The 27,613-nt window shown below is 34.7% G+C and overlaps 2 protein-coding genes across 2 annotated transcripts in view; both read left to right on the forward strand.

Annotated features, from left to right (window-relative positions):
* LOC133202548 (uncharacterized) lies at positions 1–25,714 on the forward strand. Its single transcript, XM_061338386.1, has 5 exons — positions 1–72; positions 2,237–2,369; positions 2,938–3,092; positions 5,450–5,663; positions 25,199–25,714. The coding sequence occupies exons 1-5, from the start codon at positions 9–11 to the stop codon at positions 25,698–25,700; spliced, it is 1,068 nt and encodes a 355-aa protein (XP_061194370.1). The 5' UTR covers positions 1–8; the 3' UTR covers positions 25,701–25,714.
* LOC133202675 (putative serine protease F56F10.1) overlaps positions 1–27,613 on the forward strand; it is a 328,774-nt gene that overhangs the window by 14,332 nt on the left and 286,829 nt on the right. The window lies entirely within an intron of this gene.

Consider the following 27,613-nt stretch of genomic DNA (forward strand, 5'->3'; position numbering starts at 1 on the left):
AGCAGAGAATGTCAAAAATACCAGTTGTATGCCGAACAAAGGATGACCTTATTCGCCAGGCATGGAATTCCAGTAAGTTTTGTTTTATAATTGAGTTTCGTATTTTGGAGTTGAAGTAAGTAAGCATTACTCAAATATAATATATCATTATTAATTACATTTGATTTTATATGTCAGCTTGGAGTTAAAATCATATATATATAGATTCCACGTTTTTATGCCCCCGTATCGAAGACTCGGGGGTATATAGTTTTTGCCCTGTCTGTCTGTTTGTCCGCAAAAACTTTAACATTGCCCATAACTTTTGATTGGTTGGAGCTATGACTTTCATATTTCACATGTTTATTCCTTGTGACAAGACCTTTCTTTAGGTACCACCGTATTTGACCTTTTGACCTTGACCTTGGAGTTTGATCTAGTTTTACAAAATTTTATCCAACTTTAACCTTGGCAATAGCTTTTGAACAGTTGGAGCTAGGGCTTTCATACCTCACATGTGTAATCCTTGTGACAAGACCTTCCTTTGGATACCAACAACTTTGACCCTTTGACCTTGACCTTGGAGTTTGACCTACTTTTGAAAAACTTTTAACATTGGCCATAACTTTTGAACAGTTGGTGCTAAGGCTTTCATACTTCACATATGTAATCCTTGTCACAAGACCTTCCTTTGGATACAAACAATTGTAATTCAGTGACCTTGACCTTGGAGTTTGACCTACTTTTGGAAAATTTAAACCTTGGTCATAACTTTTGAACGATTGGTGCTTCAGCTTTCATATTTCACCTGTATATTTCTTGTGAGAAGGCCTTTCCTTAGGCACCATTATTTTTACCATTTGATCTTGACCTTGATGTTTGATTTACTTTTGAAAAACCTTTTCCATGTCTATTCAATGGTTGCTAGGGCTCTCATATTTCACAGGTATATTCCTTGAGACAAGACCTTACTTTGGGTACCAACATATTTGATTTGTATTTGAGAAAGTTTAATCTTTGCTATAAGTTGCCATACGGGGGCATCAGTGTTTCACAAACACATCTTGTTTCTAATTTGATTTGTGGTTTGCCTTTTGAAAATTACTGCAAACGGTTCCAAACTTTAAAAGAAAATAAGGAGCTTAAGGAGCAAAGAGCTAGGTACACCTTATGTATAAAATGGCCCTGTCCTTATATCAATTAATTGACTATCACCCTCTGTCCCATTTCATACATCAAAATAAAGTAGAGACTTGGTGCTTTCATTTCCTATAACCAAATTTCTTTTTGAGAATCCAGGTATTGGAAAACAGGCTTTGAGAAAATGCAATGTTCGGGAATTTTGCATAAAACATGCATATTTGACAACCTTCAGAAAAGAATTAAAATATGAGCACAGCCCACGATCCAAAAATTAAAATATGCTTTGTGATCTTCAAATACAGATCTTTCATTATATAATTGCATATGTTGGATCAGAGATTGTGCTCTATATGAAATATTGAAAAAATACCCCAATTTTTGACCATTTTTAAGGGAATTTTACAGGATATGGGGAAAATAACGCATTTTATGACGTCATAATGCATTGACTAGAGAGAAAGTTACGTCATGTTCAATAGATAAACGGTCACCAAGGGTCCAAGTTATAAATACTACATTTTCAACCAAAACTTAGCAGTTTCGATTTTTCAGAAATTCTCAGGGCCAAAAAAGGCCCTAAGTGGCTCTTGCTCTTTACTATAGTTTATTATCCACGATAACCATATCTTCTATAATTGATTAAAATACAAACGTTTTTTACTAGGCTGATTTTTTCTCTGACAAAAATCAGTCCACAACATTCGGTATGACATTTTAAAATCAAATAATCTCCCTCTGTTTAGAACATGACAAAAATATGTCTATCAGTCAGTAAAGCGCTAACAAAATAATAACAACTGAAAAAAAGTTCAAAATAGGAAGATTTCAGGCCTATTGAAACAGAGCGAAGAAAGGATGAGACAACATTAAGACTTAGCTGTCTTAATCTTTCTATCGATTTTGCATACCGAGTCTTTCTGTGCAAGATCTTCGAAGGAACAAACAACAGATATTCATTTCATAACCCAAACAGTTTTTTTCATGTTTTAGTTACGTTAAGGCAGATTATTTAGAATGATAAAATCTAACATAAATTCAAGACTTGACATGAGTATAGACACTTACAACACACTTTATATTGTTAACTCTTACATAGTTTTACCATTTGTTTCAGTAAAATCAAATTCCGTGAATGACATCATAGTACTTGAGACGGAAGTACAAATTCATGGTACGTTTGGATACAGAGATGACTCTAGAAAGATTAAGGAATTCAGAGAATACACGCCTCTCGTTATTGCCTGCATGTACGTTACATTTAAACAAAGAAATTCAATGTAATCTGAATCCATTTTGTTCTCAACTGAGAAAAGTTATAACTGATTTTGTTTAATTTGTTAGTTTGTCTCATTTTCTCAGCATAGATGTACGTCTCCAATTTTGAAACGATTATTTGAAGAAATATTTATGTCAATATGTTCATACGCGTGAATTGAGTTTTGTCGCCGGCATGTCGCAGTGTTTAGAGCGTTTGCTCTATGTTCGCGGAGTAAGGATCATTGAGTTGTTCCGTGGGTTCGAATCCCACTGCGGGACTTGAAGCTAGACTGGACCTTCGGATAAGACCGTATAAACCGAGGCCCGTGTCGTAGTAGGTTCTTGCTGGAAAAAAACCTTTATTGCTCAAAGGCCCTTAGTGCCGAGTATGTCGTAGTTATTTTAGGTTCTAGCAGGAAAACAACCTTTATTGCTCAAAGGCCCTTAGTGTAGTATAGCCCTCCACCGGAAAATGATGGCGAACCAATATAAGTGAAACATTCTCGAAGGGACATTAAACGAACATACATAATTTGATAAAGTTCTGTTCCGTTTCAGGAATGGTGAATTGGAGTTAGCTCAAAGGCTCATTGAAGCAGGGGCGGATATTAATTTACGCTCACGTGAATTGAAACGTGAAGAAGCAGAGCCGCCCTTGTATTATGCACTAGCAGCGAGAGATGCAGACATAGTAAAGTTATTATTAGATTCAGGTATGACTAGTAGAGAATGCAAAAATTGAAAGAGTAAATAAACATACATTTCAGATCATATATAATTATATCTTTTGTTAAAATATATATGACCAACATCAGGCATCAGGTACTGTGTTCTTTGATTCTCTGGCTTATGAATGAAGGTGAGTAGTTTTTTGAGGTCTCTGAGGGAACTGAAAATTCTGTTGTTTCGCTCTTTACTATAGATTAATTCAATGGACAAAACATCCAAACAGAAAAAAAATTAGTCTTATTTCTGTCTGTGTACAGAAATAAAAAAAACAACAACAACAACCCCCCCCCCCCCTCCATGTTTCGTTTGAAATATCTCAAAATTTATTATCATGGATGTTCCTCTCATAGAATTTAATTCTTTTTAAGGATATCCGATCCTCAGCTAGGAAGGATAACTCTTTATTATTTTATTTAAAAAGTCTCAAAATAAAGCTTGAAATTGAGATCATTTCGTGCAACAATTTTCATTTTGTGCATCGTAATATGATTTAAGGTTCTTTGAAGTCTTAGAAACAGTCTTGTTGTACCCTATAAAACAAAAAAAAAATTGTATTCATTTTCAGAGAAATCGAATTTCCTGGAGTTTAGGATTAGATACCACAACTTATTAGCATGATATGAAATTAGATGTGATATGTGATTATGTGTGATGCCTGGGAATGATAGCGCAAACTTTTTACCATATGTATTATATGACAATTGAAGTAAAAAGAAGAACTAAAATACTGTATAAGCATAAAAAAGATGCAATTTTCTCCAAATGCCTAGATACCTATATCTTTCTCTCCTAAATTATATTTTTTGATCAATTTTCAAATAGGAAATGCAAAGCTGTTGTTTTTATTCGCATTTCCTGAAAATATATTTGAGATTTAATAATTTTCCCTATATAATATGATTAACTATAATGATGAACTTTGAAGAAATATCATGGGAATATTCATGTTACTATGTGAAATCAGAGACATTTTTGTGAGCATTTTCAATTACTTAAAAGCTGATTTTTAGAACCTGAGAATCGGAGTACCTTAAGGTAGTCCGATCCTCGGGTTCTGAAAATCAGGCATTGACTAACTGAAAATACTCACAAAAATGTCTCTGGATTCTCAAAGTAAAGTGAATTTAACCACGGTAATTGTTCAAACTTCATCATTAAAATTAATCAATAATTATATAGAAAAAAAATAGTAAATCTCAAATAACTTTTCAAGAAATGCGAATAAAAACACCTACCATGCATTTTCTAATTAAAAATTTATTATCAAAAACATATTAGGATAAAAAAAAACTATAGGTATCCAGGCATTTAAAGAAAATTGCAAGATTTTTATACTTATACAGTACTTTACTTTCTTCTGTGTACTTCACAGTCACGATATCTCAGTCGGTAGAGCGCTCGCTCCGTGATCGGAAGGTCGTGAGTTCGAATCTCGGCCTAAGTCTATAAAAAATAGGTAGCAACTGTTCCTTTGCCATGCGCTCGGCACTTTGAAGTGAAAGTTGCAGGTCCTTCGGATGAAACCTTAAAAACAAGGACCCCATGTCACTGTAGGCGTTGGCACGATAAAGACCTCTCACTGCTCCATGGCCCCCAGTGCCGAATAAAGATAAAAATTTGAAGCCCTTCACCGGTATATGGTGACGTCTCTGTATGAGTGAAAAATTTTCGAATATACAATCAATCAATCTGTGTACTTCAATTATTTTATAATGCACAGCTTATAAAGTGTTCCTATCATCGCAAACACCATAAATCATTTCTAATTTTTTATCATGCTAATTAGCATTGGTGTCTAAGGCTAAATTAAAGGAAAAGTCGATTTCTTTAAATCTATATTTTTAACATACCCTTTTAGGGTAAAATATCAATGTTTAAAAAAACTGTATGGATATTTATGGCTAGAAAATTAGGTCCTAATATGGGTCGGATACCTTAAAAAATCAACCATAAGTAAAACATTCACTTTGAGATGCATTTATTTGTAAAAGAGAAATTAGAACATGTATAACCTCTTAAATACAGTCTCTATACTCTCACAATACTACTACAAACCCTGAAATAATCCTTAAAGCAGTGACATGCTCAACTTTTGTATATGATTTAGGTTCATCAGCCTTTTCTTCAGTTATAAAATTTTGCTTCAAATAAAACATGATGATTGTACAAAGGAAATCTATGTAATAATGGAAATGCAAATAATTTCAACACGCCTTAAGGTGCAAATTATCTTTTTTAAGCTTGACAAAATTAAATGACTTATTATTTAATATATATTAATTCCAAAGTTATCTCTTTTATCAAATGATAGATAAATCTTAACAAGTTAAATTATTGATAGGTGTTGACGTTAACGGATATATAGGCCACAGACAGTTCATCGATCTCCAAAAGCCAGCGAACGAGAGCTACAGCATTTTTCCACCAATGAATAATTCTTCTCCATTTTCTTCATTTTTTGAGAAATCGCCTTGTATGAGAAAAATCCTAGAACTTTATTTATCAGCAGGAGTGAAATTAAATACAACATTTTGGGGTCCATGTCTGTTTTACGGGTAAGAACAATTACGAAAGTGGAATAAGATTATATTTCTTAAATATGTTATATAGAAAAGAGAGAAATGTTGTCAACATGGTTATTTTTAAATTACAATGCTAACAAATAATTAATAAAAAGTTGAATTTGAAAAAAGTCGTAGAAAAAATTACACTCAAGTGTAATTGAATAGGAAAGATTAGATCTATTTAATTTCAAACGTCTAACATATAAGGTAAATTAATTTTTTTAGGTCACCTTAGTCACTCAGGTGATCTAATGCTATCTGTTTTTGTCCGTCGTCGTGCGGGTCTGCGTAAACCTTTCAAATTTTCAACTTCTTCTCAAGAACCACCGGACCAATTCCAATCAAATTTGCCACAAAGTATCTTTGAGTGCATGAAGGGGATTCAAGTTTGTTCAAATGAAGGGCAGTGTTCCCTTCCAAGGGGAGATAGTGCTTGCAATATGCGTTTGGTTTCAGGATGGGGTATTTTGTGTGTAATATGTTTTTTAGGTGTGTCTGCATACGCTCATTAAAATAAAAATAAAAAATCGCTAAAATGAGCACTTTTTAAAAATTCATATTATTGTATATAAAAAGAGTGAAGGGATGACAGTTGCCATCTTTCAGGGGATGCCTCGGTTCACGTTTGATTTTAATCTACGTAGATCTAAACTTTTCCCACCGGTGTCGGGTGAGATCTAGATTCAAAAATGATTGAATAAAGCCAAACAATCGCCTCTGCCGAATTGAACTTGCCGTAGTAAACCAAAACCTCTTCAATACCTAGCACTGAAACTGAAAGCAACGGAAGGGACGATTTCTAACTTAATCTGTAAAATGTAGAGGCATCCCGGAATTACACGGAAAGTCTAGAGAGACAAGAAGCCGCGCCAAAATTGTTCTCTCATTATTTTCAATTACTCAGTCAACTAAAAAGTAAGTGTTCGGAAAGTTCGTGGACTACTGTCATAACTCTTTTACTTAAGTTCATATTATATCCAAATTTTGAAGGAATATTTCAACACTAAATTAAAATGATGTTTATTAACATTTTTAATAATATCATCATTTATTTCAAACTTATTTAGACTTTAAAATGAGAAAATCGGACCACGGAGCAGGTCAATATTTTGTAATGTACAACCAAGACACTAAATAATGTCTGAAGTCATATCTTCTGTAAAATGACACAAAAACGGAAAAATTCTACACGTTCAAATTAAGAATTATTTCATCGTATCTGATTCAAAATTATGACTTAATATTTTGCTTCGTTGAAAAGAAATCAGTTTTAGAAGATAGGTAGTCCTCATTGAAAAAGGCAAAAAAGATGATGTCGTAGAACGTCACGGAGGAGCAGTTAACCATATAATTTTGTGTTGTACTCTGGAAAACTCCAGGAAAAAACTTCGAAAATGTCGGAGGAAGTAGGAAATATGTCAAAAGCGAGCCACGCATGTATGTGTACGTGGTCTAAGCGGTATTTGAATGATAGACTACTCTGCTTAGACTATGATGATGTGTGAGAAAACGGATTATCTGTAAAAAAAAAATATCAAAAACATTGAAAAGTTAGTAAGGTCATGCTAAGAGTTTGGCGCTTCACAGATGCTGATCTTGTGAAAGCACCCTTATGCAGTGAAAAAAATATGACATTGAAAAACAAAATGATGCTACTGGAACAATTGTTAGCAAAATAGATTTGAAGTGACAGAGAAACGTTTTTAATGAGTGCACTGGTATTGGGCAATACTGTGTGAAATGTATAGGGATAGTTTTTTTGAGAACCTCATGTCGGTATGTTTTTGACGTTACAGTGTTATGAGTTTGCGCTGTGGTTACAAAACGTGTTGATTTTAAAATTTAATAACATATTAAATTCTTTTAAATCACATAGAATAAAATTTCACACTTAAACAAAATAAATATTTTTACATATGATAATGTGCTCATTTTAAATTTCTTGAAGACAGTATAACGAAGATTGACATTGTCTAAGAACTTTCCGAACAACCCTCGTATATGTGTCATTGCAGACACAAAAATTAATTTACGCTTGCATTTAGAATGTTTAATAAGAACGGGAAAAAAACTTAAAAAAGTGTTTTACTACTTCAGACTCAATCTGCAGATTTCTTTTCGTAAAACAGCACCTTTAAGTACAGGTCCACGTAAGAATCAGGCAAAATCAAATTTCCGTGATATGTAAGTCAGTGTTTGAGAATTGACTTGAAACTTCACATGGTTATATCAGGACATATATATTACATATGTTCAATGATTTGGAAATAATTTAATTTTGTTTGTATTCTAGCCTCTGATTGGTTAATATCCAAAAAGGAACACAAATTATTTCTGTATAACCTGGTTTGGTATGGGGGACACACCCCCTTGACAACCAGCTGAATCATCTGTTTCCATACAGTCCTCTCATTTCCAGTCCTCGGGATTCATGGAAAATTCCAGATTTAATAAATGTACCTTTAATTTCAAACGATAATTCGATCTTACCACATGTAACCAAACAACATGGCTGCTAGGCCTATGTATCAGTTTTTACCTCCCCTCGATTCCCATCACTTCCGTTACTTCCGTTACTACGGTTGTATTATTGAGCGGCAAATTTGAACTAATAAAAAGTAACGAAATTATTTTACACCCATAGTTATTTAATTATTTTAAAATTAAATTATAAGGAATGACTCTAATTCTTGGCCAAATTATTCGAGTATAACCTGGTTTGGGTCAGTTTACGCTGTTTTATAATCCGCTTCGCGGATTATAAAGCGTAAACTGACCCAAACCAGGTTATACTCGAATAATTTGGCCAAGAATTAGAGTCATTCCTAAAATATTCAGGCTTGTTCTAATTTAATAGGCAATATATTGAGAAAATATTACGAACATGAGTAGTACAAATCTATACAATGGTATGGATATTGAAACCTTAAAAAATTAAAACAGCAAACGTTAGGAGAGAAAGTGATAATGAACAACGAAACAGCTATTTAAAAATTATAATTTTAAATCTTAAAAAGTTTGGAAAATTGCGAGTCTAGCGTTTACTACCCCGATAATTACTTCCAATATTAGTGAATTTCAGTTATCGTTCTTGAATTATGACTTAATTTGTCGCTTGAGGGCGCTCCGTTGTTAAGTACGCTGATGCCGAAAAAACAGAATCAAATTGATTAAACATCGAATTTGGCATTTTATTTTGGTTTAATTAATCACCTGAAAATTAAGGAATGTCTAACTTCAAACTAAACATCTTTTCCCTTGAAATCTAGCGATACAGTGGGTGTCAAATTTGATCGGGTTCAGGTTGCTCGAAACTATTCGGATTTGGGCAGGATTATTATAGTTTTACAATTTGACTGCGTTATCAAAGATGCACAAGAGTTTATAACACACTTCAAAGAAAATTGATCTTCGCGTTACACAACGCACTTTAAACAATCGTTGCCAAACAGCAGTTTTATTGAAGCTCTCAATCATAAAGTCATGTTGGCGAGGAAATGCGGACTTATTCGAGTCATGCAACACTCGATTTGAGAACAACAACATAGCCTATGTAACACTTGATTGTGGTTATTTCAAGACACAATCATATATCTAACATTTATGGATTTATTTCCCGAAATCCTGCTGAAATATGGAAATTATCTTCTCACAAAAAAGGAGTTCATGTGATGCAACGTGCAAGTAAGTAGTTTTTTTAAGCTAACAGTGAGGAAAATCCTTTTGATGTCAACCAAAAATAATAAGCAAGCTTTTTTCCATTAAGCTTTAAGTGCCTTAATTTTTGGTCTTTTTCAAAATCATTTCAAAGTTGGGTGCAATTTTTTTTTTCTTCTTGGAAATCCTTCCTATGAATTAGGAGAACCCCATTTTATAAAATGGGTATAGATATTTATTTTACTTTAAACTACCAATTAAAAAAATGTCTTGCTAAATACTTTAAAAATGTTTTTTTTTTTTTTGAGATAAGTTGTTGTGGAAAGAAATAAAAGACGTCTTGATCGTATAGTGGTTTATTTGAGACTTGTTATTATCTATAGAAACAAACGAAAGTATTATGACGTCACAACAAAGTTTACGTTACATGAATTCGCGGATAATCCATGACACTCCGGGCACCAAAATGAATAGTAAAATTTTAAAAAGCTCATATTAAATTGACAGTTCCATTGAAATAAAAAGCAAGTTCATAATCACTAAATTAAGAGGTCCATTCAAGGATTCTTTCTTTGGCTTTTGGTTTTGATACTCGGTCCTCTTCTGTTCAGACACGTTACATTTCAGGTTTTGTATCAGAGTCTCAGTTTTCGAGTGTTTGTGACGTAGTTCTGTGTTAGCTCTCTCCAGCTCCATGTTCCGAGTCTGTAGGTTGTTGTTTTGCTTTTTTATCTCTGCCATGTCCCTGAGATTCTTTTTCTGTGACTTATCTTTTTCCTTCTCCTCGGTCTCTTTAAGTTTTTCTATCAGTTGAGTTTTCTCCCTTAGTTCCTCATCACGAGTCTTTACGGCGAACCTATAATCTCTCTCCCTGCTATCTACGGAGTCCTGTAAAGTTTGCAGCTGATTTTCCAATCTCTGTACATCTATCTTCAGATCGCTTATTTCCTTTTGAGCGTAATCATATCGTGACTGAAGACTGCTGGTTTTAGTCTTGACGTGCTCCGAGTCAGAGCTGGCGTTTTTGAGTATGTCAACTTGGCCCCTTAATTCCTGAATCTCCTTATGCAGACGTCCGTTTTCGTACGCCAGTTTATTTTTCTGTTCCATCATTTCCTTCATCACATTCTCTACACGAGTCTGAAAATCCTTTTGTTGGTCGAATTGTGACACTCTCTCTAACAGGGTGGCATTCTCATGCTCCAACGCGTTCCTCCTTTGTGTCTGTGTTTTCAGCTCTGATTTTAATTTTTGTATCTCGTTAGTCAACTTGTTACGTTCTTCTTGCATGGAGTCCACGGTCCGACTTATCGGAGAGATAGGCCTAGCTGTATTCAGTTAAAACACTTGTAGGTCGATGTTCAACGTTCAGTACTGTGGTTTCTGACTTCTTGCTCGTTTCTACAATGTTGACACTTGTTGATTTGGTGGGCTCGTCTCTGTCCCTCGTTAGTTTCATGTCGCATATACTTGTGTGGTGTTTTTTCTGACACTTTTTACACCTGTTACGGGATTTACAATCTGAGGCGCGGTGGTTTCCCAAGCAGTTGAAACATAATTTCTCCCGTTTTAAGATGTCAAATCTTGCACTTACGTCTGTAACTTTCTTACAATCCCCTGGAAAATGATTCTCTGTGCAACAATAAATGCATGGGCGGCTCTTCATCTCTGTTGTTTCAACATGAGGAGTTGACTCTCTCGTTTTCTGGTTATGTGAATAACGAACGTTGTGTTGTTTCTGTGAAGCACTGGTAAAAAACACTGCTGTTGCGTGAAATCCATCGCTGTTTTCAATCTGGCCTGATTCAAGGATTTTGACTTCTTTGCTGATAGCTTTACGAAGATTTTGTAGTGAAATGTTGTCACCATCGTACTCACGTGCAATGTTTTTCCTAATTTCAGTTGGTAGCTTGTTGATTATGACTGGAATAAGTAATGCTCCAAACATCTCTTGTCTTTGTCCTAGACACTCTAAACTCCTGACATGAGATTCCAAGAAGTCTCCATACTTTCTTAAACTAATGACATCATTTCTGGGGGCAGGAAGTTCGATGAGTGCTCTCATATGAGCGTTAATAATTTTCTGTGGCTGACCAAATCGTTCTTTGAGCAAGTCTATTGCCGTTTCGTAATTAGCATTTGTAAGCGCAAATCCTGCTATTGTTTGTGCTGCTGTGTCGCGTAATTGAGCTTTGAGATAGCTAAACTTTTAAATTGGCGTTAAAGAATGATTGCAATGAATCGTTGATTCGTAAGAATCCCAAAATGTATTCCATTCTAATACATCTCCGTAAAAATGCGGAAGATCTAGCTTTGGTAATCTGTGATTATTCGTAGCGTGTTGGGATGTTAATGACAAAACATTTTCCTGGCTACTTTGTGCATTGAGATCAGAGGCAGGATAATTGTTCAAAATATTCTCACAAGCCGTTTCCCTTGAGTTAATTGTAGCTGACGTGTTAACGTTATTATCATAAATTTCTGTGGCGGGTGTAAAACACTCAGCATTGGCATTCAAAGTTTTACATGGAATTTTTTCTGTAAATTTTTCAGTTTGCCTAATTTTACAGTCTAATTCATACATGTACTCATCTGTATTTGCGATTTCTGTTTCGATGTCCTCTTCAGATAGGGTATCCAATATGCGGTCATTCAATTCTTGAAGGGTCTGCCTTTTCAGCGCGAGAGACTTTCTAATTATGTTGATTTCCTCGGTAATTTCTTCACTGGCTGAATTTTCCTTCAAGTCCAAAAACCGTCCAAATAGCTTTCTAACTGTTGATCTGTTGCCTGCTCGTATAGCTTTTAATCTTCCTTCCATTGTATGTACTACCTAGAATTCCGTCGGTCACGGCACCAAAATGTTGTGGAAGGAAATGAAAGACGTCTTGATCGTATAGTGGTTTATTTGAGACTTGTTATTATCTATAGAAACAAACGAAAGTATTATGACGTCACAACAAAGTTTACGTTACATGAATTCGCGGATAATCCATGACATAAGTAATTAAATTGTTTCATAATATTAAATTTTATGCTTATTCAGAGTTTAAAATACTGGGTAATATGCCACTGCATATAATTTTTCAGACAAGTTCAAGCTGCAGAAGAGTTCTTTGGTCTTCTCAAACAGTCGAGGTTTTCTTCTCCTGTCCAAACTTCAAAATTTAGTGAAAAACGAGGAAACAAACTTTACGAATGAAAGAATTTTCTAAAATCACATCGAGCAGTGAATCTGGTGCCTTTTGTTGTGTTTAACCATCATAAAAGCTGGTGACAGTATAGCTGCAATAATGTAGCCCTCTCCGATTTTTCTTAATCTGATATTTTCAGGAGAGGGCTACAATTCCACTGCATCTCCGTAATGGTGCAAATATATTTTTTAGATACGGGCGACTTCAGGCAAAATAAATGTTTTTTGCATTCAACTTACTTCCAATAAGACGTAATTTTTATTCACTATCAACATCATAGCCCTTTATACGCGAAAACCAAGTAAAATAAATCTGCATGTTTACCAGTCGTTCTCCTCAGAAGCCATGACAGTTCTTGCGTGATGTACAGAGACTTGCGCTTGAAATTTAGAATCACTTGATAAAGTAAATGTCGGTGTTGATAAATGTTTGTGTTGAAAGATATCACTAAACATGGATAAATAAAAGCAGTCCATGCGATATTTTTTTCATAAACAGTGATATTTATGCTTAAAATAAGGAAAATCCTAAACGATCCGCTCCCCTAGATCCCGAATTCTCATTGGTTGTCCCAAAATAAAATCGATCAAGGTCAGTAAACATGGCGGATAAATTCAAGTTGTGATGTTGACATACGCGAAAAATAACCGATATACGGATTGTTCTGTATATTTTTGGATCAATTCATGTCTTGCATAACTACATTTTATGAGTTCAGGTAAGATATGTTAATAAAATTCCCATTTACTGATAATTTGAGCCGAAATCTGTGCGGTAGTGAATCACTCCGGCACTTGCACCATTACGGAGATCCTAAGGAGTTGTAGCCCTCTCCCAAAAAAAAAAAAAAAAAAAAAAAAAAAAAAAAAAAAAAAAAATTCGGAGAGGGCTACATTATTGCAGCTAGTGACAGTAGTGTAGGTAAAACTTCAGTCCTACATTGCTCATTAACTTTTGTAAACAAAGGGAATAGCATACCAGTTGAAATTTAGAGTGGCGAGTACTATATGAGAAAACAACTGAAACCATCCAAAAGTAGAAGCACCACAAGTCCATATATTAAATTGATCAAGTTCAGAATTTTGAATGTGCATATCTGCTTGAAAAGTACTGTCATAGTTGAAAAAGCATTTTGTTAAAAAAAAATCATGGGATGGAATGATGATTATAAAGAACTGATATTGTAACAACTTTTCTTCTACAAATTTTGATCTTTGTATAATGTACAATGTAATTTATAAATTGTTAACATTTAATAAACATGTTAAACCTTTTTTGCAAATTGGTCATTGTTGATTTCTTAAGAACAAACTTGGAAATTTTTATATTAAAACATTTAGTTTAGTATGTTGAACAACATGACATATTTGTTAAATATGCAATTAAAAATATCATATTGCTGCTCATATAATGGTACAGTAAATCAAATGTTGCAGCTGCATCATTTTCTGCAGTTGAACAAAATCCTTTACATTCCTTTCATATACTTGTAGTATGATTTAGAAGGATTCAAAGAACTTAATGAATTATAATTTTATCTATAAAAGTTGACAGTTTTAGGACATTGCTAGCAGAGACCAACATATTCTGACTTGTTTATACATAATAATAATGTCTTCATGTAGCATAATGTATTCTCTGTTGTTATATATAGGCCTAAGTTAGTATTTGACAAACAGTAAAAGCTGAAAAACTAAATGAAAAAAAAAATGCTTATATAAGAAGAATCATCCAAATAGATAGTGATTGGTCATCATGTTTACTATATGAAAAAAGTAATACAAGAAAACTGGATGCGCCTGCTTAGTTTTAACAGCTTTTTAAAATAAAAACAGAAAATCAAAGTTGGGTACTTAATATACAGAATTTCGATCCCGATCTTAATTCTCTCCAAAACTATTTTAGAGAAATAAAATTAATTCCAGAGTAAACTTAGTACATTGAATAGAAAAATTCATAATAATGTGATAAATGTAATTAAGAAAAAAATCAATAAAGGTTAAATTTTACACACAATGCACTTAGATTTAGGAAAAAATCTTGTCAAACTTAAAGCAATTTATCAAAATTTCTCAATAGTTTTCCTTTTCATTAAAAACTGCTAATTGATTTTACCACACTTTTTAAACTGGAAAACTAATAATGAGGAGTTGTTTTATTTTTCCATGTGTAATAAGTTACATAATGTGTTTGCTGTTTTTAATAATATTGTTTTAAATTCACAATGTTTGTGACATCCAAAATGTCTCGACATATAATTACAATGGTTACTATGGATACGACCTAGATATCAACTCCATGACAACTAATACAAGAAGGATACAGACTCCTCTCAAAATAAAATAGGGTTAGATAATTTATGAAAAACAACAACACTTGTTACTTCTGTACTGAACTTCCTCTTTTTTGGTTGACATTTTGGCACATAAATGCCCGAATCTATTTATAGTAACATATCACAGCCTGGATGTGCCTTTTTGGAAAAATCATGATTTATTTTAATTACTACTGTATCAAGTAATAATATAAAAAAAATATTGGCCGAATATGAAATATTCGACTTATCACCGATTGCCTGATTCTTATGTGGACCTGTACTTAAATTGAAAACAATGATTGCACTACTTGAATCACTTGTTTATATTCTAATTCTAGATCATATTAAAAATAAAAAAAAATAAAAAATTAAAAAAAAAAAACCCAGTATTTCAAGAAAATTGAATATCAGATTAATCATAAGTCTTATTGATATAGAAATATTTAAAAGAAACACATTTTTAGCTCACCTGAGCCGAAGGGTCAAGTGAGCTTTTCTGATCGAAATTTGTTCGTTGTCTGTCGTCGACGTCGTCGTCGTTGTTGTCGTCGTTGTAAACTTTTCACATTTTCATATTCTTCTTCTTAAAGTGACAGTACGGCGCATATCATCAAAAAACTGACTTGATAAAATTTTCCGACAAGATTTGGAATTTTTTTTTACTACTCATAAATGTATAAACGTTCAGAAAATTGCAACTTTCACAATTAAATAATTTTTATTATTTCATTAAAATTAATAGTTATTTATGGGACATAAATATATACATCGCAACGTGTTCCGGGTTCCACATTCCATGCTATTCACACATTCGTAGTTTTCATAAACAAAACAGCATGGTAAGAGAGGGAAGTCCGGTAGGCCTGCTACCTGTACATAGACAAAGTCGACCAAAAAGAAAAAGAAACTGAAAATAGAGCTTGAAAAAGCAACTTTCCTGACTAACATTTAGTTTGGGGTTTAATATAATCTTTGGATAATGAAGAAACGGGAACTCGGCGACACTCACGCAGGGCTCGCGAAGGTTCTACTCGACAGTTTTGTTGATACTTGTTATCAGTTCTCATTCTTCCATCGCTTTCAAAGAAAAAAATTAGTGTAAACTCAACATAAAAATACACCTATGACTTATAAACATTGTTGCTATTTGAAGTGCTAATTTATTTAGCTGTGCAAAAAAAAAAAAAAAAAAAAAAAAAAAAAAAAAAAAAAAATTAATTTGTTTGACATTTGCCGCGATAACGTACGATTTGGTGTTTTTTCCTTTCTCGGACCTTAATACACAAAACGTCAACATTTGTACTTTTAATTCTGTTAAATTCGCCTGAAAGCAGACTAAAATATTTACGATTATTATTTTAGATTATTTTATCAGAAAGTTATGATAATTTGCTTTTGAAAATTGCTTTTACCTCATATTCATTATACATGTAATTGTAAACTCTACAGTTTAGGCACGTGCCGTTTTAGAATTCACGTGGTACAAATAAACAGATATAAGATTGCTCCAGTTCGTACGACCCTTGATTTTCCGGCAGATTCTAATTACGTTAATTTTGTATGAGGAGAGAATATTTCTGTTTCTCAAACTGCTTACATCAACTTTATACGTTATTTCCTAATGATATATTGGGTAAATTTGAATGAAAAAGCATATGTTTTGCAGCCGTACTGTCGCTTTAAGAACCACAAGGCCAATTTCAACTAAACTTGCCACAAAGTATCCTAGGTAAAAGGGGATTCAGGTTTGTGCAAATAAAGGATCACGCCTTATTCCAAGGGGTGATAATTACGAATTTGTGAAAAATTTATGGCTTCATTTAAAAATCTTTTTCTCAAGAACCGCTGTTCTAGAAAATATGAAACTTATGTGGAAGCATCCTCAGGTAGTGTAGATTCAAGTTTGAACAAATTATGACCCCAGGGGTAGGGTGGGGCCAAAGTTTTACATAGGAAACATAGAAAAAAAATCTTTAAAAATCTTCTTCTCAAGAACAGCAAAGCTATGAGTGGTCATATTTATATGGAAGCATCCTCAGGTAGTGTGGAATATTGTTTGAAATCATGATCCCCGGGAGTAGAGTAGGGCCAAAATAGGGGAAAAAGGTTTTAAAGAGGAATAAAGAGGAACAATCTTTAAAATTCTTCTCAAGAACAGAAAAGCCATGATTGATCATATTAATATAAGAGCATCCTCAGGTAATGTAGATTCAAATTTGGTCAAATCATGCCCGCCCTCCCCCAGAAGTATAGAGGGGCCATAACAGGGGATCATAGTTATACAGAGGAATGAGAAGGATATATTAATAAGAATTACTCTTCTTAAGAACAGCAAAGCCATTATGTGTCATATTAATTCAAAAACATTCTTAGGAAGTGTAGATTCAAGTTTTTTCAAATCATATCCCTTCGAACCACTTTTGTATTTAAACTTTTCAATTCTTAACTGATTTCTGCTTTTTCCTAGTCAAAGTGCTCAGGTGAGCGATGTGGCCCTGGGCCTCTTATTCTGATATTTGTAAATGTACTGAAAATGGAGGGGTTTGTGACGGTACATATTGTCGTTTTGTACATATTGTTGTCGGCGACAATATGTACCTACCCTCACTGCATATATTGTCGTCCATCGGTACATATTGTCGCCGGCTGAAAAGTTACACATGTACATATTGTCGCTGGCGACATTATGTGCCTCACCCTCACTGTACATATTGTCGCCCCACAGATATTGTTGCTTAAAGATTTATTTTGTTGTTTTTTGGCAGTTTTGTGAATGTAATCGGTGTGTGAATCACACTGACGTGTCTCGTATGGTATTTCATGCAGCGTGATTGTTACGGTACATTTTGTCGTCCTGTTCATATTGTCGCCGGCGACAATGTGTACCTACCCTCACTGCGCATATTGTCGTCCATCAGATCATGTCGCATGACAATGCACGGCAATGTTTCATATAAATATGACTAATCGTTGCTTAGCTGTTTTTTGAGAAGATAATTTTCAAAGAATTTTCCCATATATTCCAATGTTAAACTTTGATCGCGCATTGTGGCCCCACCCTAAGCCCGGATTTCAAGATACTTGAATCTGCGTTACCTGAAGATGCTTCCATATAAACATCACTAATCACGGGCCTACTGCTGTTCCTCAGTGGTGGATCCAGAAATTTCTGAACGGAAGGGGGGGTGCGGTTCAGAATTTTTTTGACAAGCAAAAAAGAGTCATTTGTATGTAAAGGTGTGTTACTTTATATGTTGAGTAAATTATTTACATTGTAATTATGAAATTTTACATGTGGACTAAATTGAGAGTATATACAAGTTAAACAAACAGAATAATAATAATCAAACCACCGGGGGGGGGGGGGGGTGCGCCGGTGCTACATTTTTCTGGTTTTTGAGAAGATTTTTAAAAGATTTACTGTATATATTCCTATGTAAAACTTTGATCACCCATTGTGGCCCCACCCTACCCCTTTGGGTCATGATTTGAACAAAATTGATTTTGTTTTTGTTTGTTTGTTTGTTTTTATAATGTCCATCTTGAGAATTTTTCATTCGTATGTAGACGTCACCACTTGCCGGTGGAGGGCTGCAAATTTAGACCTATACTTGGCACTCAGGGTCATTGAGCTGTGAAGGATCTTTTTCGTGCCAGCGCCTCAAAATTGAACGTACGCTACGTAATGAAGCTTTCACATCAGTATCATCTTCTCTGACCTAGTAGTTCTTGAAAAAAAGATTTTGAAAGAATTTTTTCTAAACATTAGAAATGAAAAACTTTGATCGCCTATTGTAGCCACACCCTTCCCCCGAGTGACATGATCTGAAAAAAAAAAACTGAATCTACACTTCATAATGAAGCTTTCGCATAAGTTTCAACTTTTCTGACACAGCGGTTCTTGAGAAGATTTTTAAGAGATGTCAGTAAATTTTCACCAATTCTTAACTACTTCCCTTGAAAGAGGACATGGCCCTTTATTTGAATAAACGTGAGTCCCTTTTATCCACGGATTCTTTGTGGCAGGTTTTGTTGAAATTGACCCAGTAGTTCGTGAGAAGCTTAAATTTTGAAAAGTTTACAGACAGAGAGACGGTCAGACAAAATGTGATCAGATAAGATCACTTGGACTTCCAGTTCAATTGATCTAAAAATGTCAACCCCAACACCAATTATATCGGCACATGATTGTATATAAGAATAACTCAAAAAATAATTTCCAAATAATCATTACTACTGAACAAAAAAACCTAATACATGTATTCAATCTCCAAGTATGTATTACAAGAAAAAAGAATAGGCTGATTTATCAGATATCTCAAGAATTACGGTATCTTGACATATCATAGTGACGTACATCAATCTTGGACACAATTTTCTGACTAAAAAGTTTTCTCTCTACAGTATTGCGAGTAATGCTGTCTGTCTCCCTCTATGCATGTGTGTGTGTGTTTCTCAATCTCTCTTTCCTTTCTCAAGTAAATATTCATCAAAACAATATTTCGACGACAATATATGCAGACCTTGACTGTACCTATTGTCGCCGACGACAATATGTGCTGGTGCTTGACTGTACATTTTGTCGTCCATTATGCAGGAGGAAAATAAGGCTCGTCTCGGTACATATTGTCGCCGGCGACAATATGTACCGATGGACGACAATATGTGCAGTGAGGGTAGGTACATATTGTCGCCGACGACAATATGTACAAAACGACAATATGTACCGTCAAAGGGGTTTCCTAATTTCCTCGGGGGGGGAGGGGGGGGGGGCTTGTAATTTTCATTGACTGGCAGGTCTGCGGTGCAAAATAATTTTGATAAAGACTGTAGTTTCATTGCAATTTATTTTATATAGATTTCCTTTTCAACAGTATTGGTCAAGGTGAATAAGATGTAATCTCTGAGAAAGTGCTGGGTCATAAGTATAATGATTTGGCACTGTGAAAATTTCGCCAAAATAACCTTATGTAAACAGAAATGCCGCCATCTTGTTCGGCCACTGTTAGCGTTGAATGTTTGCAAGACGGCAATATGACGTCTATGTTTAAAAGGATTTCACTGATTTTATGTCGTATTTTTTCTAGTAGAATAAATAATCTGACGATTGGTTCTTTTACATTTTAAATATCAAACAAGAAATGGTACATGTATAGACGTTGAAGTTGTGATACAACCACTTGCTATTTAAGGGGTTGAAATTTTCCTGGAAAACTCATTAGCCCAGGGGCTGCTGATCAGTAAAAAAATTACCAGCATAAACCTAAAACTAACTAGCCCAACAATTTTTTATGCAAAATGAAAACATAAGTTCACAAGTAAAAGTTTCAAACGCTTTGATGGCAGAAACAAAATAAATTAGTTTTCAGTCAAAAGAAACCAGTTTAAATATACACGACATTCCATAGCTACATCGAAAAGAGGCGCTGCCAAATTGCAGGGCAGAACTCTTAGGCGCGCTTCAATGAACTGGGACGTAAACAACATGAAGGAGAAAGCCTATTTCATATGTTTAGCAACGGCAAGTCAGGAAAGATACAAGCAAAAAAACTATCTTTATTGAATTTAGATCAGTGCTCGTACGAGACTGAGAAGGGAAAATGAGAGGACAACATGAAAGTGTGGCCTGATGTGTCGTACCCTGACATTTTCACGTAATTGATAGACAACCCCGGGGTGCACACGAAGGACGCTATGAAAGCTTTCAAAAGCCTCCAGAGCTATAACTACTTCCTGTCTGGATATGTACAGAACTGTATTTTGCGTATTGGGAAGGACAAAGTATAGTGCGTCAGGAGAGGCCAACCAGAATTTTTTTTTTAAAGATGGCCTTACTGAATGGGATGAATTATCATCAAAATGCTGTTACATTAATTACATTACTGTTACTGTCCTTTAAAAAGTGTGTTTAAGTTCCATCTTAAATGATATCACATAAAATGTACATTACTATTTATGAATAGTAAAAAAAAATATTCAAATAAGCAGAGACATACATGACATATAAACAAGCAGAGACATCATGAATGACATGAGTTTCAAATTAAGAATAATTCCTTGCAAATGTAAACTACTTTGACAGATTTCAGTCATTTTGTCCAAAATCACAATACATGTACCAAATAACACTGCTCACAGTCATTTTGCTTCGTCTTTATTTATGATACTTTCACCAAGATTTGTCAAAGAGCACTTACGCAGATGAACTTGTCAGCTGTAGCAAAACCAATGTCATCTGATCGTTTCACTTCGATTATAGGCAGTTGTCCTTTTAGTGTCTGATACTTTGATTTGAGAAGTCCAATACATCTCTCAAACCATCAAATTAGCTCAGTCGGTAGAGCGCTCACTCCGTGATCGGAAGGTCATGTATTCGAATCACGGCCGCGACTGACCTAAGTCGATAAAAATAGGTAGTATCTGTGCCTTCGCCAAGCGCTCGGCACTTCGAAGTGAAAGTTGCGGGTCATTCGAATGAGACCTTAAAAACCGAGGCCCCGGGTAGGCGTTGGCACGATAAATAACCCTCACTGCTTAATGGCCCTGAGTGCCGAGTAAAGGTCTAAATTTGAAACCCTTCACCGGTATATGGTGACGTCTCTATATGAGTGAAAAGTTCTCGAATGGGACATAAATCAATATACAATCAATCAATCAATACATCTCCCAACTTACAGAGGCAATGCATCGCGACTCCTCAAAGTCCTTTGTCGGTAACTGTTTACGTCCTGTAGTAAATGAGGATTTGACTAGGGTAGCACTTCTCACAGCAAAATTCTCTTCATTTACAAATCCTCTTTTTGCTTATACCTGGTCTCTATGCATCAGCTTGTTCAATACACAACTTTGTTGCACAATATCCTTGTCAGAAATTTTCCCGCCCCATGCTCTAGACAAAAATGAAATGGATCCTGTTGGTATAAAGCAACAAGGACCTCGAGAGTGTTGTATTTCTTGTAGTTCGACCAAGTCTTGGCCCTTGTTAACAACCGTGATAGTATTTCAATAAATACATCTGTACAGTCAATGATGCAAGATCTATAAGGAAAATGTTTTTCTGATCATATTTGGTAGGCTTCCATGAAGTGCCTCACGACCTTCACAAAAGCATCGTAAATTACGTACTACTTAGCGAGTTACGACGAACTTAAGTAGTACCTACGTACTACGTTAAGACCGTTTCACGAAAGGTACTTAGAACTGTCGTAAATATGCGCAACTTATGAAGTACGTAAATATACCGGAAGTAAAAAAAATGGCAGACGAAGTTGTAAATAAAATCAAGAAAGAGAGAAAAAAGAGTTTTTTAGCAAGGGAGGTTGAAATTTTGATGGAGGAGGTAGAAAAAAATCGTTCCATTTTGTTTCCCTCCCACAAAGATGTAAACACTAACCAAAGGAAAAACAAATGCTGGAAGGAAATTTGCTCGCTGTAGGTATCTCAACTGAAGTTAAATATCTCAAAGGAAATAGTTGTTGATTTGATTCATGTCTACAAACTTTAGTTTTCCAGGACTTTCTTAATATCGACCTTCTGTCCAAACGGAACCTCTTAATAATTTCGTCATCACTGTATGAATTCAGTGGATTCAACCTGTCTCTAAATACACGCTGTCGCTTCAAACTTTTCCGAGACGCATGATCGTACACCCGCAAAAACGCTGCCATTTTCAAGTACTTATGTTACGACGTTATTTTACGTCACATTCGAGGTGACGTAAAATTACGTCGTTACGTACGACGCAACGCGATTTAAGACGCTTTCGTGAAACGCCGAAATTTAGCTACGCACTACTTACGTCGCACTTACGTACTACGTACAACTTACGATGCTTTTGTGAAACGATACCCTGGCCACTTACTGTAAACCAAGTGTTATTTGCGTCATCTTTTATTCGCGATTCGTTCGTATAAAATCAATCTGCGACGATTAATTTTCGCGACTGAGGAAACAAAGCAAAATAAATGGTTCGCGGCGATTAATATTCACGAGTTAAAGTATGTCGCGAAACTCGCGGATATTTCTTGCACCCAAATAAAAGTTGGTTTACAGTGATCAGAAATGCTAATCGAACGTGTAGAATGTCCAACCGTTTATAAAAAAAATTCTGGTTGCCCTAGTGTAGGATACTCCTGCTCGATTTGCTAAGCCCTCAAATGCTAAATTAAGGCGTATCTTCACTAAAGTGATAAACAATTCATCTTGCAAGGGAAGTAATGTTCCTCCATACGCATTGTCACTTACAAAGTTAAACAAAAACATGAACAGGGCATATCTCTGTAATCCAGCGTAAAAGTTTGTTTTGGAGTCAGTGTTTTCGATGGACTTCACATTGAATGCAGTTGACTTAAGCTTGGTTTTCAGATGGTCAATCTCCTCTTTCATTCCATAGGCTTCTTAAGCCTTTCGTTTTCTTCTTCTACTAAACTGAGGGCAGTGGGGGCTGCATCCATGGGCTCTGGATCACCATCATGGTTTTTAGGACGGGTAAAGGGAAAAAACCCAACTAGCAGCATGACTCGAGTTTGTTGCCTGTATTTTGTATTTCATTCTTTTCTTCCGTCTCTCATATCGCACAAGATCGTTTTCTAGTTTCCTCTGAGGAGTAGGAGAGTGTCTAGAAACGTGTGGTACATAATCTTGGTTTTCAGAATCATCAGATGGTTTAACTAAAAAAAAAATCAATTTCTTAGTAAAAATTATCAATTGATATTTGATGATACTTGTTTCTTATTCTCGTGGGAGCGCGGGAGGGGGGGGGGGGTGGTGGTGGTTATGAAAGGCATTAAAAAAGTAAATACAATCTTATATGCTTAGATTCTGAGTGTAAATCATTACGTAGGCTAAAGATAGGTCAGCTCGGTCATTAAAGCCCTAATTATATATTAAAATATATTCATTTACCAGTTAGGAAATGAGCTCCGCAGATCACATCATCTTTTTGGTTCTATGCCATCTCTGCTGATAGCTAAAACTTTTGCTTTTCTTTCCTCTGGATATTTATTGGCATTTGGAATGCAGAAAAATCCAAGTTTAATCACATTCAACTCTTGACCACAAACATTGACGATCTTAGGATGTCAAATACCTTTCCAGTACGGCGCTGATGATCTGTAAAACGCGGGCGCAGGTATTATTTGTTTACAAATATCGTCATATCCCCTGCCACTCGTCCGGCATGGCGGACACGTTCTGGTTACTACGGGCGTGAATCTCGTCTATTTAGAAAACGTTAAAGTAAAAAGTAGAAAAAGTAAACCGACAAGATTTTTTTTCTGGTCTGCTAGTCCGACGGACTATCGTTACATTAAAATAAGCTAGCCCCACACCTGACGTCGGGCTACCGTATATATTAACCCCTGGATCATTTGTAGTAAATAAATTCCCTGAATTTCTTTACTTTTCTGTCATATTGAATACAAAAGCAATGCACTGAGGTTTATTCGAGGTAAAATGAGTTGACGTGCATTAAAAAAATAATAATAAATCTAAGTGTTCAGAGACATGGAACCCCAGTATTTTTTCTCATTCAAAAGTTATGTATCAGGGTAAAGTTTTGTGACAGCTTTAACAGACAATTGAGATTTAATGTCCCCTCACATTCGCAAAAGCAGGGGATTGAAAAGGGTAAGTTAGCCCCGATAGCTTATGTCCAAGGAGTGCATGTATACCCCATATGTGTGCATGTTTTCAGACTATCGAACAATATGATGGATTTTGAATAAAATTGCCTAAATATCGTTTTCCTGACCAAGTGTTGACAACATGAAAACTGGTTATTGGCTCCCCACTGACCATGGGTGTATTACTCTTTTATTGTCATATTTTATATATCTATGATACTAAGAGGCTTATAATCGTCAGTTGATGCAACTTAAAACCTCAGGATATCTTGATCCCAAAGTAGGTCACGATGACCTATTAAAGCAATAAGAGCTGCATTGTTGAGAAATTTATTTTGCTGTTTAAATTTGATTTTATGATAGATTTGTTTATGATTTAAATCTTTATGATCAATTAGACTGAAATAAAATATTAAATTGTTCCAGAAGAAAAATTTCTGTACACTGGAATGTATAGTATTATATAAGAAATCAATATTGTACAGGATGACAATAATGTAATTTTGCTTCAGTTTAAGTTTAAAATTAGTTCTTCCTTCACAACTATAAAAATAAAAGTTTATCAAGTTTTTTTTTTTCTGTCATTGAAATAGTTAATTACAATTAATATTGCAACAAAAATTTCTGACATCATATTGTTTTAAGGTCACCGTGATAAATATAATACCCTCTGCATCTGCCGAAGGTAAAAATTCTGTATAATAGTATAATTCTATATGTCATCGTTGTTTTCAGGAGAGGAAAAGTCTATGAGACCGGTCTTCCAACTAGCATGTGTATTCCAGGACCGTATTTTATTTGTGATACAGCTATAATGCTTCTTCAACATGGCATCGATCCAGACCTGTATAAGCTCAGTGATGTTTTGCAGCAGTTTTCCGAGCATCATACTCGCCAAGATTGTGTAAATTTAAATACCCTCCTACAAACTTTTGTTGGGGCTGGTTACCACTTCACACAAGACGATAAAAACTGCAAAGATAACACGAGAGAACTAAGAAGAAATGGTATAAGTATGGAGGAACCACTTAGTTTAAAACAAGCTTGTCGTTTGATGATAAGGAAGCATTTGCGAATACTTAGTAAAGATACATCAATATTTCCTTTTGTAGACAAGCTACCGATACCAAATTTATTAAAGGAATACCTAAAGTTGTGGAATATCTATAACTTGAAAAATGTTGTAACAAACTGTAGATCTTTGTATGTTTTTATGAGTCCTTGTCGTTTATACTAGCGGAAAAAAGAAACTGTGCATAAAAAGATTTAGTACAGTTGTTAAGTCTTTCCACCTTTCTGTGGAAAGACCTATTGAATTTTTTCTGTTAATTATTTTTTTTTTCGAGTTTCAAGATTTATCGAAAAGTTTTCTTGTCCATAAGAATGCACTTCTTAAAAGATTTTTGCCGTTGACCCTGTGTATATGAACTTTGACCTCTCAAGGAGTTATTACCCCTTTTGCAAAAAATCTTGTTATCGCTACTCCTTCGAAACCGTAAACTGTAGAGATACGAAACCTTCACCAATGTCTCGACTAACCAAGGAGACTCTTCAATCTATTCATTGCAAAAGTAATCATTAACCCTTTAGTAAGTTATTGCCCCTGAAAGTTTTTGTTGTTTACAAATGATGAAATTTTTTCAAAACGATAAGACGTAGAGACATGGGACCAACTGCATAAACTTTTTTGGCATTTTGACCTTGAAATTTTTTTCAATAAAAAACACACAACTCGTTGGATAAAAATCATATCCAACTACAAATCATGGGAGATCCTATATATATAAAGCACTAAAAACCAACAACACTGTATATCCTAAGTGTCGGATCTACGTATACTAAGTAGATTCAAGGTCAATTTTATTTATGGAAATTTATATAAAGCACTAAAAATGACCAACGGCTTGACTATGACGTTCCGTCATCATTCTGAGTTTCGCGCCAGTTTGGCCTCTATCAATTATTTAACCAATTTATTACTGAAAATTATAAGAAAGTATTTTTTTAAACAGATTTTTCATTTGTCTTGATTCTAGAAAATGTAAACTGATGCATTCTGAATTGAAATTATGCAATTTCATCAATATTTTCAATCCTTGTCTGAACGATAAAAGCAATACAATGCCGTAAAAGTTCTAGTGGTTTTTTTTTCCAGTGATATTTTTCCTTAAACACGGGAATAACTTTAATTTCTCTAGGTACTGGTGTTTCAAAATTTACCGGATACGATGTCCGGCATGGTTTCAACTTTTGCCGGACATGTATGAAATCCACCGGCAAATGTCGGTAATCCGGCACATTTTGCCAACTCTGCTAGTAATGTAATACCATTGTAATTTCTGTAAATAATTTTTTTAAATCTAATATTGTAAACCAACTATTATTCGCGATTCGTCATTTTCAAATCAATCCACGACGATTAATTTTCGCGACTGAGGAAACATTCTTTATAAATACTAAGCGAAATAAATGGTTCGCGGCGATTAATATTCGCGAGTTAAAGTAGGTCGCGAAACTCGCGAATATTTCTCGCGAATAAAAGTCGGTTTACAGTATCGGCATTATATATACATGTAATACAGTTTAACAATTTGACATTTAAGCCTTGTAGAGCTTTTTAACCGACTATAAAAAGATTTATCCTCAGGAGCATCACAAGTTTATACAGAGAAATGCAGTTAACATCAGTTTACATGTCGCATAATAAAAGAAATTCGGCAAATAGATAAAGAACTCTACATATACCTTTAATTCTGGAATACATGTAGTCAGTGCATGACACTTTCATTAAGAAAAATCGAAATGTCTTCTTGTGGCACATGTACATGTACTTGTGGGTCGTCCTGCCCTCTTCCCCAAATCCACAACACCCAGTTTTGATGGTATTTCATGAATTATATTTACCATTGTAAAAGTGTAAAAATCTGGAGGGAAAGCAAAAAAAAAAAAAAAATAAAATAAATAAATAAATAAAAAAAAAAATCAAAAAAAAAAATCGCGACTGTGTATGTGTATTGCATACATGATCAAAGTCTAAGAAATATAATTAGGGGAGGGGGGGACTTCCAACAAGCCCGGGGTGTATATCGGCGAAAAGGGGGGCAGAATGGTTTAAATGTTGAAAACAAAGAAATAATTAAGGAAAAGAAA

Source organism: Saccostrea echinata, unplaced genomic scaffold (genome assembly GCF_033153115.1).
Source record: "Saccostrea echinata isolate AGI-Se365-2 ecotype Australia unplaced genomic scaffold, CSIRO_AGI_Sech_v1 ptg000047l, whole genome shotgun sequence".
NCBI classification, from domain to species: Eukaryota; Metazoa; Mollusca; class Bivalvia; order Ostreida; family Ostreidae; genus Saccostrea; species Saccostrea echinata.